The sequence below is a fragment of the Anser anser genome (assembly GCF_964211835.1).
Source record: "Anser anser genome assembly, chromosome: 3".
Lineage (NCBI taxonomy): Eukaryota > Metazoa > Chordata > Aves > Anseriformes > Anatidae > Anser > Anser anser.
This window is the reverse complement of record NC_139722.1, coordinates 110091716-110110103: the sequence shown is the minus strand read 5'-3', so window position 1 is coordinate 110110103 and position 18388 is coordinate 110091716. Positions and strand designations below refer to the sequence as shown.

Genomic DNA, 18388 nt, shown 5'->3' with positions numbered 1-18388 from the left:
ATAAAAATTAAAGAAAAAAAAAACACAACAAAACAAGCCCACCCACTAATAACATTAGTCATATCTAGATCACTAAATGATGCCTGCATACTCAGAATATGAACAGATTATAAAAACTTGGATTTTAAGCAATAAGCATAAAAAAGAAGCACCACCCCCTTCCTGAGTAATAGTTTCCAAATTACTTGTATTATTTAAAATAGAAAGAGGAAGAAATGCATAAGAGAAAAAAAAAAGGCAATGGAAAGCACTCCTCAGAGAGCAGACAAGCGCTGGACAGGCTGGAGGAGAGGTAAGAGGGAACTGAAAAAAATAAGGAAATGTTCTACTAATAGCAGATAAACATACATCTACGAGGGTTATAAAGGAGGATGAAAAATATGAGTAAATTGATTCAGTTGAGTACGGGCCAAGATGGACATAGTAAGCAACAAAAAAAAAGTATTTTTAAATGAGCTTTACTACCATTTTTCTCCTGACTTGAGTCAAATTCTTTGCTATGGTTTAGAAAGCATTTTGCCACATGGGGCGGAGGCAAAGAAATGTCACATTTCCAGTAGTTCTTAAACACACAGCCATGCTATGGACAAGTTTGACAGGTTCAACCTTTTTCAAACAAATATGCATACACATGTGCTCCCTGAGCTATGCTTCAGTAGAGCCATGTTACCTTCTTGAAGAATGTATAAACCTTTGCAGGTTACATTATTCAGCCCAAAACAGTTTCTTCTTCAGTCCCCATAAAGGAGCCATATTCAGAAACAAGAACGTTCAACAAATGGAAGCCATTCGATGCAGTATTGCTAAAAAAAAAAAAAAAAAAAAAAGAGAGGAAAATAAAAGAGACACCCAGATAGGGCAGAATAAACGGCAGATGGTAAATACAGAGAAATTCAAGGGCAGCAGCAAAAGAAGGAAAATAGACAGACGGACAGATAGAGAGACAGCCCCGGAATTGGTGGCATGACCTGTCCTTCTCTGAAGACATCACGTGATGGGCATTTTTTCCTCCTCCTTTTTCCTCTTAAAATAAATGAGAACTGTGTTTATCAGGTTTCTACAATCATTCTGGGAAAATTACTTGCTGTCGTGGACTATTGCTTCATGTTTAATCTCATTTCACTTAGGAGAGTTAAAAATAGACGTTGGATCAGCTCGTATTTTGAGGGCAATCGGAAAAAAAAGCCGTAGCCTTACCCTGCATGCAGTAATGGGGCAGACATTAGCAGAGCTTACCGCAGTGCTTTACAGGCGGTGTTCTCGTAAGTAAAATCCAGGTTTGGGAACAAACAGCTGGAAAGCACTGCAGCCTGTCTCTGCCTTAGCTCCTAACCCCGCAGACACATTTCATAGCAGCAAAGCGACCGGTGCGTAAAGGAGACAAGTTTACAGACTACTCATTTTCAAGGGCAGCAAGCAAGAGTGCTTTACTATCTGGTCACTCGTCACGTATTTTGACGACTCACGTTACATGCTGACAGGCCCGACAGGTGAGAGGTAAGCTTCCAGTCCCAGGATACCAGACGGCAGGTCTTCCTTTTGGCACGTACAACATGCTTGTTCCTCCTGTCAGCTCAGTGAAATACAAAACACGTTCGCCAAAACCAGGAGCAGCCTTTGTAGTAGTTAACACCTGAGCCTTATGATGGCAAGGGGGCAGCAGGTCAAACTGTTCATTTTAAGAGTCACAACTTCTTAAGTACGGATCCCACTCCCCCTGAGGGGCTGGAAAACACCACCGGAGCCTGGGAGCAAAACCCAGGCTGGGATGCTCAGCAGAAACCTTTCCTCGCTTTCCCATAAAGATTTAAATACCATTTGCTGTAACAAGAATGCTCTTAGAACTAAATCTAATAAATGTTTTAGAAAAAGAAAAAAAAAGTTCAAGACTAAATACCCATCTTAAAGCGTTTTCCAGTGGAATCGCATTAAGTCTTTATGACTGTAATTACCCCAGAGGGAATTCTCCACTTCAATCACATTAGGATCAAGTCATCTTTTGGTAGAACAAGCCAAGTAATCAGGTTTTCCAGCAAATCTGTAGAAACAACTCTCCTCTTCTTTGCCTCCACAGACCGTTTGTGTTGCTCTCATGAGCTGGACATGCACGGCGGCGGTCTGCTATGCTTGCATACACACAGCCTGTCAAAACCTGGTGCGTAACAAAATCCAGCTTTAGATTTCACCATCATAGGCCTCAAAGGCAAAAAACTTCAGCCCTAAAATGCCCCAAGGCAGCACAGTCTGTCATCAGAAAGCATCAATTCACTTTTCCCATGGCTTTCCTAGCCCCTGTTTGACTGAAAGCCATACCCATGTTTGATAAGCCCCTTACTGTTTGTCCACACGGGCTAGACAATTTATCTAGCACTCACTTTCCATTACAAGACTGGTAAGAGATTTAAATGATGCGTAATAAAATGAATTGAATAACGAGCAATGAGCAACCACCACCCTCCTGGCCACAGCCAGATCCCTCGCTTTCTTTTTGGTCATGCAGGAGACTCGATGCCAGGGTCACAAACAGAGGCACGCGCACGGTCACTTGTCAGGTACCAGCAGACACATCCAGTGACTGGTGGGGGAAGAGCCTTTCTGCACCAGCTGCACGTGCCTTCTGGCTCCTTACAGCTCTCAAGAGGGTTGAAAGGCAGCGTAACAACCCCCAGTCTCGAGGGCCCACCAGGAGAGGCCAGCACCTCAGGAGAGAAAACCACAGACGCACGCTGGCAATGCTGGGGGTGCAGATGCCAAAGCAGGCGGTGTAGAAGAGGGGGGGGAGGTCTCAAACAACAGGGCCTAACCTCAAAGCCCAAGGCTGACAGGCTTGCACGTCACAGAAACTCACAAACTTGAGCAAGTCCCCGACAAGAATCAGAGCTGCAGCTTATCACCTCCATTGGAGGTCCTGGTGGGCAAAGAGCTCGACGTGAGCCGGCAACGTGGGCTTGCAGCCCAGAAAGCCAACCACATCCTGGGCTGCACCAAAAGCAGGGCGAGGGAGAGGACTGTCCCCCTCAGCCTTGCTCTCGTCAGACCCCACCTGGAGCCCCGCATTCAGCTCTGGGGCCCCCAATATCAGAAAGATGTAGACCTGTTGGAGCAGGTCCACAGGACAGCCATGAGGATGATCGGGGGCTGGAGCACACCTCTTAGACAGACAGGCTGAGGGAGCTGGGGTTGTTCAACCTGGAGAAGAGAAGGCTCTGGGAAGAACTTAGAGTTGCCTTCCAGTACCTGAAGGAGGCTACAAGAAAGCTGCCTAAATGTCCTGTTTCTTCTTCTGTGGAAAAAGGGGGTCGTACATGTTTTGTTCACTTAAAAAAAAAAAAAACACAAAAGTTAAATAAAAAAATACAGAAGAAATCCTAACTGCTACAAATCTGTAAATATTTGTACCATCTTCGATAATGTAAAACCAAAAGGTATTTATATAACCAGCCTGGTAGAACAGCCGATCACTTACACTCCAACCAGAATTGGCAAAAAGAGCATGAATGAATCATGCATCAGACACGACAGTCCTGAGTCAACCAAGTCACACACAAACGTCAGACAGAAAAAAAGTGTCTGCTGCTCCCTTGCCTTTCACCAAGATCCTGCTTCAGGGCCTGCGTGCATCTTAAGAACATGTTTCCCCATCCTGACATCACGGTTTATAGAGAACTGCAGAGCACAAAAAGGAAAGACTGAGTTGAGGTAGGAATCGCTTGGCAGAGATCCAGATACATCTCAACATGAAAAAAATCTCACCTTACGTGGAAAAACAGAGAATTTCACTCAAAGTATATTTGTATTGCAACTTTTACTGTTAGAAGAGAAAGAAGAAAGCAATTTTTCCAGAATATATTACCATAGCAAATTAGAGAATTATAGAAACATTTCTTAAAACAACTAAAAAGAAATCCCAATTTTAAGTCCAAATAAAGGTGTTTGGCCAGGCTGGGTATTATTTCACATTTGCTCTACGCAGTATATTTTATGATTCCTTTCACCAAGGTTCAGCTGTAGTCTGTTTTTATTTACGTGGAGTCACGCATCAAAGAGCATTGTTAACAGGTAAATGTGGAAGATGTGGAAGATGCCAAATAAGAAGGAGGAGAAAAAAAACATGTTCCAAGATCACTGTCATCTTTCCAAGTGAAACATGCTATCCTGAAGCAGAGCTGGTACACAGACACTAAACTCCATGGGGAGCTGGGGAGGAGGGAGGAACAACTTTGCTGTACAGCTGCAGAAGTACCCAATTTTCTAAGAGATCGAGTACTCCTAACTAAATCTTGGGCCGTGAGCTCTACACAGGTGTTTGTGCACTGTGAACACAGTGAAGGGCAAATCTCAATTTGTGCAAAGGGTCCAGTTTTAAATCACTGGATGGTTAAATGTGTAGGATGATTCGTTTTCCTTGTACGTAACTACTGGTAATCAAACAACGTGATAGAAAACCTACTGTCTTTAACCTTCAGGAGTTCAGAATGCATAACGAAAATGCCTCGGAACAAGATACCAGTTTGGTCTTCCCAATAATGAATACTCCTAATCCTGTGCCATGGAGGTTATTGCACCTTCCAGGCAGATCAGGCTTATTCCACGTATCTATTAAATGCTTTTTAGAAGTTACTGTGTAGAAGTTTCCATCATTATCCATAATGGTATATACAAAATAAAAAAGCAGAATATTTAAGCCTTTTCCTTTAAGGAAGTCACTCACTTCATCTTGCCCTAAAGACAGGGCACCTCCAGGGATGAATTTGAGAGCCTCCTCAGTAAGCTGTAAGCAATCCTTCTACCCGAGGAGAGCCCCCAGGGAGCCAGGCAGGTTGCTCAGGTTGGAACTCAAGTCCTTGGAGGGTCTCACCTGGCAACTTCTGCCCCATGAGGCTCAATGAATAAAATGCAAACGAAGAAAAGACATCACATAACAATCGTGGTTCCTGGTATTTTTATTTTTACTTTTTAATAAACTATTGCAAATATCAACATCCTCTGAGCACACTGAAGAGTTCAAGGCTCCACCCCACTCAGTCACCACACTGGAAGAAAACTCCAAGTACAAGTTATGAAATGGAATAATTCCAGCAAGTCCCATAGCACTTTCTCCATCATTTGAGTTTTTGGTATTGAAAGATTTTTTCTGTAAGTTGATCTAAGCAACTGTATTCAGTTAACACAGCAGAAGAACTATTACACATCACACCCATACCATGGTGGCTAAACCTTACCAGGAATGGAAAACTTCAGCTGCTTAGCAAGTAAAGAGATGACGTAAGTGTCACCTGAATTTCTTTGTAATACTAACTGTGAACTTCAGTGGCTCAAGTGAACGCCACAGTTCTTCATCTCCGGTATGGTGTTGGTTATCCAATGCATGAACAGCTCTTTCTGCTGCTCTCTGCTTGTTCTGAACTTTCTGCGAAACACGGATGTGTGTATGTTAGCAGAGATGATGGTCACTCCAAGATCAAACAGTCTCTTTCTCTAATAATATCAATCATTACTCACAGTTTAAAAGTATGTATGTGTGAAAAAAAGAAGTGTTATCTGCACAGCTGTGCTGCATCTTGACACTGGCAAGATTGGAAGAAGAATTTTTCCTCCATTGCCAACTTTAGGAGACTCCCAGAGCAAGAAAATATTTATTCTCCTTCACAACAGTAGTAACAGGCACAATTTTAAAAGTATCATATCACAAAGAAAAAAATCACAAAGAATACAATTTCAGTGCAGTCCTGGGTAGAGTAAAAAAAAAAAAGTGTTTATTACTAGAAACATATTGTACTTAAAGTGGAAAGAAAGGTTAAAACTGGACTAAACAGAGAAAATTCGAACAGTTGAACTGTGTCAGCCCAAACCTCCATCAAACCCAGGATCCTTTCTAACACCGGGTATCTCGGAAGGAGTGTAATGAAATGGTAAGCAAAGACAATTTCCCTGGTAAGCACTCCCAGCTTCCACATACCCAGTCTGTGGACTTCACGAGCTACACATCACCTCCGAAGCTCTTGACAGAAAGCATCCTTCCCCCCTTAATCCCACTGCCGATGGGGAGGAACCTGGTGCTTGCTCCCTGCCTGCAGCTAAGCTTTAGGCTCCAAGTAAGAAGCTATCAGTCCCTAAAGCTTCAAAACCAGGATGCAAAATAAGTAATGCTCCTACGTGAAGGTCTGATCACTCTGTCCAAGATGAAATTAATGTAAATGACAAGAACAAACAAATCACCAGCTTGCTCTGGATGGTCTTCTGGTTTCTCAGTCTTTCATAGAAAACAGAGCAGTCAAGACTCACATGTAAATACAGCCATCCCTTTTCCTTTTAGTTCTTCTTCAGGCACCAAACAGAAAGAAAACGAGAGACAACTCAAGTTCCCACCTTTTCATAGGCCACATTTAATGCAGAAAGACGATTAATACTAGCCCAGGAAACCACCAGAACTGAGACAGAAGGTGGCAGTGACTTCATTGTCCTCTTCAGCATTTCCCCCAGACTTTTGGGAATAGGAAATGGAGAACTCGTGTTATTGAAATAAAGGCACAAAACCACACCTGAAGCCTAAGGGGGTCTTTTTCCCTTTTCAGATATACTCCATATGGCACGTGTTGGACAAATACTAATTAAGAATAGTAGAAGCATTTAATTTGTAGCAATGAACTTCAAAAGCAAGATCGAACTCCACAGTCTTCAGTCAGACTAGACTCTTCTTAAGGTCAATGGAAAGACTGCAGCAATGAGATGGGACTAATGAATTCCAGCACAACCAAAATACTTATAGAATCATAGAATCATAGAATATCCTGAGTTGGAAGGGACCCTTAAGGATCATCAAGTCCAACTCTTGACAGCGCACAGGTCTACCCAAAAGTTCAGTACTTTCCTTCCTGTGCCTTCGTACGGGCACGCGCAAGCACACACACATATGTGTTACATGATAAACTCACCTGTGGGGTTTTGTTTCTTCGCTTTTTTTGATGGAAACATGTTATTGATGACAAAAATACTACTTGCAGAAGTCCTACAGATGTGATTAAAACTATGTATTTGGATGGGAAAAAGGAAATGAACGGGACACAAAACATCCTGACCACCAGAGAATCCAGCTTTCTCACCAGTATGCTGCTCTGGAAGCCCATTGGCGGGGTCACCAGATTTTTAGTACGGCATTTTTAAGCTAAAACATAACGCACCATCAGTATAAACGTGAAGAGCTGGCACTGACCTGTCTGCTCTAGACACTAGAGCGCAGCCACCACCTCCACAGCTGGGACAGAGCACCTAGATCTCTAGAGATATAATCAGAAATTACCCACACCAGAACTGAGGAAAAACCGAGAGAGGCTTGCTTCTAATTTGAGCAATACAGAGCTTACCACATCAATGACGCAAGTTTGCCTACTTCTTTTAATTTACCACTTGTCTATAGATAAGGAGATAGATAAACGATGCGATGCAAAAGGTCAAGTAAACCATTAAATATAAAGTGAGCCCTTTTTAATTAAATGGCACGGCTGTAGTATATCGGCACTTTACAGCCTCAAATGAAATGAGTGTAGGACCACTCTCATTAGGAAGTGATCTTTCATCTCTGTCTCATGCCTGAGTTACAGAAAATACTCCCGATTAAATAAACTATATTAGAGTCCTTCTGTTTCTGCCTGCCTTCAGGAGGTGCGCTCATTAATGCCCAGCAGCAGGAGTGCTAAAATGTTTGTAATTTGCAGGTGCAGATGAGAATCCTCGCTCAGGCCACATTGTTCAAATGACAGCCCAATTTGTAGAAAACCGCTCACGCTGCAAGAATCCGCCACCTTCATGTCCTGTAGCTCCCAGCAAAAACACTGCCATCTAAATGCCTATTCTGGAATTAAAATAGTAATGAGAACAGAATATGAAAGGCTTGAACTTAATACAAACACTGAGCTCTGCAATTGGAGAAACTGAAAAAGAATAAATATTAAAGAAATCCAGAGTGATGAAAGTGTATTGTTCTTATTAACATACAAGCAGTAAACCGCTGCTCTAGGCAGTGAAGCACTGAGCCTACGGCTACTTGAAGTGTCCTTCAGCCACGCAGCATCCTGCAGCCAACCCTCCTCTCCAGCCCATTCTCTTGAAGAGCTTTTCCCCTCCAGTTGGTGTTATTCCGACACTGCCAGCCCCACCAGCCCTTACTCGAACTGACCTCACATACATGTACTGAGATCTAAAACAATTCAGCGTGGAAGCACTTTCACCATGAACGTTTTTATCGCTACAGCATAGCGGACGGTATTTCAAGCGAACAAGCAATTTTCTACCCTCCTAAGATGACGTCGAAACACGACCAAAAAAAAAGGAACAAAAAGGAACAATAACTGTAGGCACGTAAAGGAACAGAAAACGCACGCTGCGACACCAGACCCGCAGAGGTGGCAGCTGGGCTATGTAACAGCTGTGTTTCACTGGATTAAAAAACAACTGGGGTTGTTGTTCAGTTGTCCCAGGCAAACATCAATTTAGATAATCATCATTTTCCCGTGCACATCCTGTTATAACACAGCAGACATGCCCACCCTCCCTCACAAAACTCTGCACAGCGTTGTTGTTAGCACATTTCTGTCTAGCCCAATAAAATCTCTCAAAAGAAGCACACTGGTGGGAATGAGAGGTTTCACACCACGTGGGATGCGTATTTGGGCAGAAAGCATCTGATACGGACACAGCACTTGTCGATGCCCTCTTACAGGCTAACTTGTTGCCTTTTACCCAAATTGAGAAGAACGAACGTATCTAACAGGCACTCGTTTTCAGTGAGTAGACACAGGCACAAGAGTAATTCCAGGCATCAGAAAGCAAGCAATCTTTACCGATAACTCTTCCCAAATGATTTCACCTCCGCCTTCGCATTGAGGCTGTTCTGCCTCTGAGAAGCGTGGGCTTCCAAGACAATTGTGAAGCATTCGATAAAATGAGCCCACGACAAAGCCCATGTATGTGAAGAATCACAAGTTAGCTGAGAGAGGGAAGAACAGCAGCTCTCTTGCCATACCAGAAAATGCAAGAAGTTTGGGTTTTTCCCCCCCATCAATGGCTGTCAGCAGAAACCCTGAAGAAAAGGCCTCTACCCTCCCCTGAAGAAGACAAAAAGGCTTCCATCCTCCTCAACTGATAGACTCCACGACCATCTTTCTGCTCTGACTTCTCACATAAAGGCAGACCCCTTTCACCAAGATCTATCGTCTCTTCCCTCCCAAGCAGCAGCAGTAATGCTTTGGGACCCCTTCTCCAGGTGACAACGGCGACTTGGTCAGGACAGGACCGCAGTCGGGTGACAGCCTGTAGGGACCCGGTGTGCCAGTGGCAGCCGTCAGCCCTCAAAGCACCCGCAGGTCGCTGCTGTTCCTCCCCAGAGCTTTGTGCTCTGAGCAATTTTATCTGCCGGTGGCACTGAGGTTTTCCCCCGCAAGCCTTTAGATCAGATTTTGATCGAATGGTTTCTTACCCGAAAAACATCCTCCAAAGGCGCAATGACTAATAACCACCAGCAGCAACGGGGCACTTCGCAACGTAGAAACAGCTTCAGGATGGGGTTTCAATAAACTGTGAAGGCAAGCAGAGCCAAACTACAACGGTACCGCCAGCTTCTTGGCTTAAACAGCAGGGAAATGAAATACCACAGTCGCTAGAAAAGCTGGTAGGAATATCAGTGTGATTTCTAGTGGAAACGAGAGGAGGAAGAGGGCTAAGAAATGCTTTCCTGTGCGATGTTTTGGGTGCATTTCCCGTGCTGGATATCAAATGCTCAGTTCTCCCACAGTACTTATGTACATCCTGATTAATATTTTACCAGGGACATACTGCTGTATTCATTACAGATGGTAACACCCTCACTATTCGCAAAAAATAAATCAAATACAATATTTATACTCCTCGTGATGAATTTTCGTTGTCATTTAGCCAACGTACAGTTTGTTCTGAAGCAGAAGAGTGAGCGGGACACTTCCAGCACATTCGGTAAATTCAAGAGCCTGCCGCCACCAAAAGGAAAAGAGTGGAATTACTCTAGATGTAACAAGCCTTTTTTTTTTTTTCCTGAAACCACAGGAAGTAACTCAGCAAATTAAATTTACATGAGGAGGAGACAAATTTAGTATTTTGATCAGGATGAAGATGTCTTTGAGAACCGAAAACGCTCAGGGTGAGAATTTGCAGGAGCGGATCTCCCCCCCTTTCTTAAGGCTTTGTAAATGTCTGGGATTGGGGCTGGGAAATATGCGAGCAGAAAGTTAAATGTAATTGACAAAACATTGAGATGATACAGTTCTCCCCGGCCAGCCTTCCTGGAGTTTTGTTCTACCTTCTAGGAAATTCCACACAAGAAATGAAACGTAAAAAAAAGTAAATGTCATTAGAGACAAATGCAATAAGGAAACGCTGTTTCGCTATAAAATAAAGTTGGGACTTTAGAAAGAGGCCAGATTATTCATGCACATTCTGCAGTAAAACATACGCAGATCTATGGGGAGGAAAAGAAACAGCCAGAAGAAGTGGATTATCAAGACAGCTTTTATAAATAAAATAAAATACAAGACTATACAAAGACCAGGAAAAAATAAGTCTTATTGCTCCAGTAAACGGGATACACTTTTGGGGACTCTATTCATTTCCACACATTTCACAGGTGCCGTGCTTTTCACATGCTTGAGAAGTTACCATGCTTCGTACACACGGAATGCGGGAGGGTACAGCAAAGTCCTTCACCTTATTTATATAAGCTCTAACAGAAATAAGTGGCTGATTTATGCATGGACTCATTCAGAGTACTGATTTATGATTACTACTTAGAGGACGTAAAGTACTACAGCAATTAAATAGTCACAAGGCCAATGAATCTCTCTGCTTCTCACAATGAACTGACAGCATGCGTATGCGTCAAAAAAAAAAAAGAGAGAGGGGAGCGAGGTACTGTTCATCCCATCCAGGTTAGGCGTTTACAATTCCTACAGAGACAACAGAAGATAATAAAAGACATCTTATCTTCTCCATATCGACCATGTAAAGAACCTGGGCTCTCAAATGAGTTATCTGAAAACAAACAGCATGGCTACTGCCCAGCACAATATATTTGGTGTGATTAAGTATTATCATTAATGGAGACACAAAAAGTTATGTCTTCTTCTAAACTTCAGGTACAGATCACTGCTACACAAGGGAATTGGCTGCACGAGCAAGTTCTCTGACTCTCTGCTCCTGTTCTGCTGTTTGTTGCCCTTGCCTTACCCAGAGAAAGAAGAAAAAAACACAGAAAAAACACAAGCATTGGTGTTAACACTTTAATCATGCACATTTTTCACAATGAATTAAATATAAGGACTGGAATAGATTTACTCAGCCATTGACAAGGAAGGGACAACACATCCTCAGGGAGAGGTTGCTCCTCCAGGTGCTGGGGAGACACTAGCATCCAAGATGTGTGTCCAAAGAGTAAGATGTTACATATAAAGGAACACTTTTCAAGTCTACACAACACATACACTTATAATCATAGAGATACTAAAAGTATTCCAGGCAACTCCCTGACGTATGCAAGGATGTGTTTTCTGGTTCTCAGTTGTTGAAGATTTAGTTCAGCAACTTGAAGGGCCAAGGCAACTTTACCTTCAAGTCTCTCCATGCCACATTGTTCAAACAACAGGGAACGGCTCACGCTGTATTTATTCTGTGTGATGGCTTCAAATGAGACAATCAATGCCACAGGCAGAGATTTGTAAGCTAGCTCTGAGAACTGAAACAGAAGCATCACAAATAATACCTAGGCCAACGGGTAGACAAAAGCTTAAGCCTCCCTACTTCCAAAGCATAACTTCTACCTCCCCACACTGACTGAAGTGGGAGAGACACGGCCCTCTAAACAACCTAAAAGCCAAGGGACTTTTTCAGGATCTCTGTGATTCATCATCCTGAAGTATCCACAGGACTTACACGTTACTTCCTTTAAGTGCCCCACTAGAAATAACCAAAATCCATGCCTACTCATCCTGAAGTTGTGCCTGAACAAAGTATTGCTTATTGCTTAGCTTAAAACTTCAACTTCAAAGTGCACCGATCTGTATAAAGTTTGACTGTTTCCCAGGAATTTCACCCATACGATGAGCATACTTCTGGGCATGAAGGCAAGGAGACACACACCTGATAACAACGAGATGCTACCTTGAATTGGAAAGTGTCACCTCAAAGACCACAGGTGTTATCAGTTTGGGTTCTTAAAGCAGCACCTGGGGAACATGAAATCCTTTCCCCAGCAGATTGCCATCCTCCTAACCTGCATGCTGGTGTTACAACAATGAATAAACATCACACAATTTTAATCATGTTTTCTGGGGCCTGAATTACCATTATGTAAAGAACATCTCAACTATGTTTGAATAAGACTTGTCTTTGAGAGGGAAAACAAAAGCACACACAGACACAACCAGAAAGTCTTAAGTCCTGCAGGAATCAGACCTTCAGACTCAGACAGCAATATTCATTTCAGCATTTTCAGGGTATCACCTGAATTTGATCATTAAAGAAACTATGGACTCTACATAAAAGCAGAAAATAAGCGCTAGCATCCTCATCAAATTCCAAATCTATCAGCTATGTTTGCCTAAGTTTCTCTAGCTATGTCCTCTGGATGTGGCACTGTCTTTTCTTCTGGCCTCAAATACATCATTTTGGCTGAGCAGCTGTCAAGCTTCAGTCATGGCTAAAGAGCTAAATATTCCTGTAAAGAGAAAAAACAGTGCATGCACAGAGTTTGGAGAACATTCCTATGAAGTTAGCATTTATCTGAAGTTACTACACTACAGAACTGCATTGAAATTAGTAGAAAAATGCTACTTGTATTTGCTGGTCATCTGTCAGAGGTAGTCAAAAGCACCTCAAAAAAAAAAACACTCTACCACCAAACAATCTACAAAAAAAAAGGTGGGTCAAAAATAAGAAAGGGACATAACCATCTGAAAAATGGCCATCAGAACAGAGCACGGTGAATAATACAGTAAAATCTAGCTTACACAAATTTAGAGGAAACCAATTTCAAAAATAAAACAGAAGAGTGAATCAGAAATTCTAATCTAGAAAATCTAGAGAAAAAGTTTGACATATCAGCCAAAATACATAGTACGGAAAAAAAATAGAAAGCATTCATCTATTTTTTTTTAGAGAATACCATAGAGCAGAAAGTTCGGTTTTTATGGCTTTTTGTTTTGTCTCCCACTGGTCCTGTGGCTGTCGAGTAGAACTCGAAACATCCTGGCTTTGAGCCAAGGATTCAGGCCATGACACTTGTGGGACATTGGTAATGCCAGTCACCATCACCCCCTAAGAGGGAACAGAGAACAGACAGTGGGTCTGAGGCACTCCAGTTTGCTGCCCACTGTACAAACTGACACTGATTTTGTTTTTCTTCAGTGAACTGATGAAAGAACTCACCTCGCTCCCTGCTCCCCTTCACTCGCTACTCCTGGCTACGCAGTCCAAGCTGCCTCCTTCATTCACTTCTGACACTCAGCTGATCTTTTCATGAGACAATTTAGCCTCAGGAGCTTCAGTCGTTCTGTTTCTCTTCCTCCCTTTGAGTTATTCAGCAACCTGACAGCCAACTGTCCGCTCACCGAGTGGTCCAGAAAGCACTGCAGTTGTCAGAAGGAAGCGGCAGTGGGTATGGCCAAAAGGGGGCAAAAACAACCACTTTTTGAATCATAGAATGGTTTGGGGTGGATTTTGGCAATAATATACTTCTCAATTAGCATACTGCATCTTGCAGGACACCAGGCAGATCTGACTGCTGTGGCTATCAAGGCAGTTGTCTTCAGGCATGAACGACAATAAAGAAATTACAAATCAAAGTGGTATGTTTCACATACACATACCTGATGGACAAACTGGGGGATGCTGCTGCTAACGATGCTGTGAGCACGGTGTAATTATGAAAGACTAAGCTGGAGTTGGTGACTGCTGCTGTGTGGTCAGGAATTAGAGCAGCGCCTGCTGCGCTAACACGGGTGTCAGTGCTACGATACCACCTCCTGGTACAGAGTTAGGGACGGAGAAACAAAGACGTTTTACAGTCTTTTGAAATGAATACACACTTTTGACCTTGTAAGAAATAAAAGTACAGGGAGAAGTAAAGCCAGTATCTTCTAGTTTTTTGGACGTTTTCCTGCCATACAAAATGATCTAAGGTAATTCCAAGTATTTCTCAGAGGGCTGTAACTTCACATATAATGGTTTTAAGGAGAGATGAATAATCTTTATAACACAAGCGGCATCCAGTAATAACAGTACGTACTGACAGAGGACAAAGCAGATGTTGCAGCTTTACTTAGATGCCAAGGAACGTTTCAGAAAGAAAGCCCCCCGCAATACAAGAAGTTCGCTGCTACATACTGGGATGCGGGCGTCCAACACCCAGATTAACACCCCACTCCCGCTCCTCCTCACAGGAGCACCCCGAACAGCTCCGTGCCGAGCCCCGGGACCCCCCGAGCCCCCAAACCCGCGGGCGGTACCTGCAGGAGGCCGCCCATCTTGGCGCGCAGGGCCGCGAACTCCTCGGGCGCCGCCTCGGGATAGAGCTGCCCGCGGAGCAGCTCGGCCGTCAGGGCCGCGTTGCCGTGGTAGGCGGCCTGCGCGATGCCGCTGAGCAGAGCGCCCAGCGCCTTGCAGCCCTCCGATCCTGCTCCCGCTGCCTGCTGCTGCTGCTGCTGCTGGTCGGCCATTTTGGAGGGGCGGCCCCAGCGCCTCGGCCCGCCCCGCTCCGGGCTCTCGGCTGGCGCCTGGCGGCCGGGGCTCGGCCCCGCGGTGGTCCCCGCTGCTGGCCGGGGCTCTGCACCTTCCTCACAGGGTGAAAGCAAGCTCTGTCCGTGAGGAGGAGCTCATGTTTTCGTGGTTAGAGCCGACACGCTTCCACCTGCAGCGCAGAGCCGTGCCTGAGGTAGCATTCACGCGTTGGGCAAGGAGAAACGGAAGGCTGATTTTCTTCTTCACGAGTGTCAGATGGATTATGTGCTCCGGCAGGCTGATGGTAAAGATCAAGTACCAAACAAATCCGTGACTGGAAGAGCAGCAGCTCTAAAAGCAGCAGCTCTAAAAGCAGCTCTAGCAGAACTTTATTTAACACAAATGTTTAGGCACATACTACCAGGTAATCGTACCTTTGACATACCAACACAAGTAGTGACAAGTGTAATGACACACACCACCGTGGATCCTTCACTGTTATCCCTTCACTATAATAAATTCACTAATGTAATTATAACATTCACTATTCTCACCACTATTTTCCCACGCCCTGACAATTACATGCGATGTTTCAAAGTTATCTGTGAATTAAAAAAAGAGCTATCCCCCAGAAGCCACAACCAAAGAGGAATGACCCAATGCAGTGCAATAAATCTCTGCGTTTTGAACTGTACTTGAATTAAAATATTCCACTTTTAGTAAATATTCAGGTATTTTAAGGGAACTTCCATAGGATGTGCTTTGTATCCCTTTGTTGTAAGACACAAGGTAAACCACAAAACGTGGGGACAGCTCAGAAAGAGGCACTAATAAAAATCAAGCGTTTTCTCTGTGCACCATTCTATACAAGTTCAAATATAAAAAATATTAAAATGTTTTATATATACAGGCATATACAGTCACAAAAGAGACTACGTGCTCTCAAAGGAGATGCCTATAGCAGTGTTCTTCTGTTAATACAGTGGTATCATATACCACCTGATTTCAGTTAATTAAGCCTTTCATTGTTGTACTTTTATGACGTACAAGAAATACCACATGTTCCTCTAAAATATAAAATATAAATTATGATCAATACAGTCTGTTCTGCCCCCTCGAACAGTCTGTTCTTTATTCTGTATCTTTCTGAAAGCATAGAACTGGCAAAGAACACAGATGAGGTGCCTGTATCTGAGTGGGATTGCTGTATACCTCTTGAAGCTGGAGGAACAGGAAAAATCAACAGGATGTGCACCTATAATTTTCTTTCAATTTCTCCATTAATTTGGACAATTGTTAACACGCTCACTTTCTCCAGTGGAGCTAGAATTAATGGCACCTACACAAGCTTTAAAGAAACTGGAGACAAAGGAGATGCAGTCTGCTTCGATCACTAGAAATTAGTAGTATAGTCAGAGGAGTGTATCTCCATGCCTAATTTGGCTACAGACTCTCCAATGCACAGCCAACCATTCCCAGACTCAGAACACTTCTCTGGTGAGAACACTTGCTCCTATTTAAAAATAAAATAAATATGGGCAGAGGGGAAGGGGCAGGGGGAAGTAATAACCCTTCAATGGGCTACCCATATCACCATGGAAAATGAAATAACATTTGCTCTCACTCCGGCTTAAATTTCTAGAGATTCTGCTCCTCGATGACATTCTTTCTTCTGCTGCAAGCTGAAATGTGTCATTAAGTCCTAATAAGCAATGCTGCTTTATTGACTTAGGTTGAGGTACAATTTGCTCTTATAATTGCTTTTTCTTCTCAGATCTGTTCAGTTCATTGCATGAGGATGGCAAAACAGCTGCGGAAAAGTGCCTACTTCTGACTTCAAAACCAGTATAAAATTACTCAAAATGCACATGGCAGCAACCAGTGACCTGTGTCTTTAAGAATATTATTTATTTGATTTTGTAAACAACCTTAATTTTAAACAAATTAAAAATACATTGAAAATTCTCTATTTATATACACAGTACATGTTCAAACTTCACTTCATTGTGATGCCATGGTTTAAGCAGAAAAAACAGGTTTCTATCCAAAAGCCCAGTTGCATTACAACCATCTTCTGCAGTACAGCAAACCATCCTGCCAAGGCACGGTCCTTTCAATAATACTTCATTTGTTATTTATCACCTGAACCGTTTTCCGGCCGTAGTGGTAATAGCTATACGCAGATGTTACCGTCGTGAACGCTGTGATGCACCTTTGGGAAAAACAGGTCCTGTAAGTCAGGTGAGTGCGAGTACGACAGTAATGTTAACACTTGTTTTAAAGAAGGGAAGACAATGATCTGCTTCGGTATTTGCAGCCTAAAGAATTTTTACCAGCGTGATAAGTGACTGATGTGAGAAACCATCCCGTGGTTGCACAAAAGGGGAGCATTCAAATAATAGGAATGACTTGAACTTATATTTTAACAAGCACCAAAGCTAAAGCACAAGTTTTGGATTCAGCCTTTTTTGTTCCCTTCCTGGGCATATTAGGTATTTCTAAATGAGCAGTGCTCCTCTCTGTCAAAGGCTGGCACCATTCACGCGTGAGTCACTGTTGCAGTCCTGCCCCTCGCTACCACTGCCAGGCTCGCTGACATCATTGTTAGAGCATTCCTACAGTATCCTGGTAAGTTATACCTCACATTTCTTCATTACTCACTATGTGGGAACTCTCTCAGAATTCCAGAGAAATAGCAAGGTAAGCGTCTTTCACAGATGCAATTTCGGGTTCGGCTTTCCAACAGGATGAAAACCACACTTGACTATTAAGATAAAGGTTCCTAGTTCCTTAAAAGCTTTGTGGCTGTTTTTCTGTTTGTTTTTTAAAAAAAGACAAGTAACACTGCATCTTCCACTACTTTAAACCAAGTTAGGAAGTAATGCAGCTATCTGCAGTCCAGCCTCTTTGTTCCAAACTCTTGCCTAAGAGCTGAGGATAAATAATGCCACAATTAATTGTTCAGGTCTGCAATGACCGTGACGGGAAAGGTCATTATTTAAAGAAGTACACTCCCATTGGCCTGTTTTCATTCGATCTCTCCCCTTTCCTCCCCTTCCTTTCTATAGTCCAGGAGGAATCAGTGCCTTCTTCAGGTGCTTTTCAAAGAGGCTTCAGAAACCAAGATTTCAAGATAGTAGGTAGAGCATAAAGCAAAAGTAAGAAAATACCTCCTGTCTATTTTGACATCAAGATTGCTTTTCCAGGGACACTAACAGCATGAACATACAAAGAACACATGCATCCTTTCTTCTCACTCCCTTCTTTTATACTGATCTGAATATACACTTTGCCTGTGTACACCGTCTCTATTCTCAAGACTTGTTTCTTAGCTGTTATTCCTGGATCTTATCTGGTCTCAAAGTAAGTACCAATAAATATATAGCTGCTGTGTCAGTTAAGAATAAACGTGCAAAAAATTCAGCCATAAGGGGTCTATGACATCATTTGGGCACAGTATTTTTGTTCCGCACAATTAGGTTAATCTCTATTACCAGTTTCTTAAGGAGTACATTAAATTATTGGGAAAAAAAATGAAGAGACAAGTTACCATAACGTCTGCAGGTATATGCTGTCCACATAATTGAAAACAGGTGCTGCTAAAGAAGCTGCCACCAAAATTAGCTGAACAGCTGTATTCATCTGATAA

At 42.9% G+C, this 18388-nt stretch overlaps 2 protein-coding genes across 4 annotated transcripts in view; both read right to left on the bottom strand.

Moving 5' to 3' along the window:
• Positions 1-14738, bottom strand: part of COMMD1 (copper metabolism domain containing 1) — a gene marked incomplete at its 5' end in the record, with an annotated part of 74333 nt that extends 59595 nt beyond the window's left edge. Inside the window, 2 exons of one of the 2 annotated variants that reach the window (XM_083832189.1) lie at positions 13450-13649; positions 14529-14668. Coding sequence is in view for 1 of the 2 variants with exons in the window: in XM_083832188.1 (XP_083688314.1) it covers positions 14529-14738 (210 nt within the window). Of the gene's footprint in view, positions 1-13449; positions 13650-14528 lie in introns of both variants that reach the window. The other variant, XM_083832188.1, reaches the window with a different exon arrangement.
• The window catches only part of CRLS1 (cardiolipin synthase 1), an 81045-nt gene that overhangs the window by 59595 nt on the left and 3062 nt on the right, over positions 1-18388 (bottom strand). The window contains exons 6-7 of one of the 2 annotated variants that reach the window (XM_083832186.1): positions 18290-18381; positions 14529-16951 (exon numbers count right to left, since the gene is read on the bottom strand). In XM_083832186.1, coding sequence (XP_083688312.1) covers positions 16864-16951; positions 18290-18381 — 180 coding nt within the window. In that variant the 3' untranslated portion in view covers positions 14529-16863. Of the gene's footprint in view, positions 1-14528; positions 16952-18289; positions 18382-18388 lie in introns of those variants that run through there. The other variant, XM_083832187.1, reaches the window with a different exon arrangement.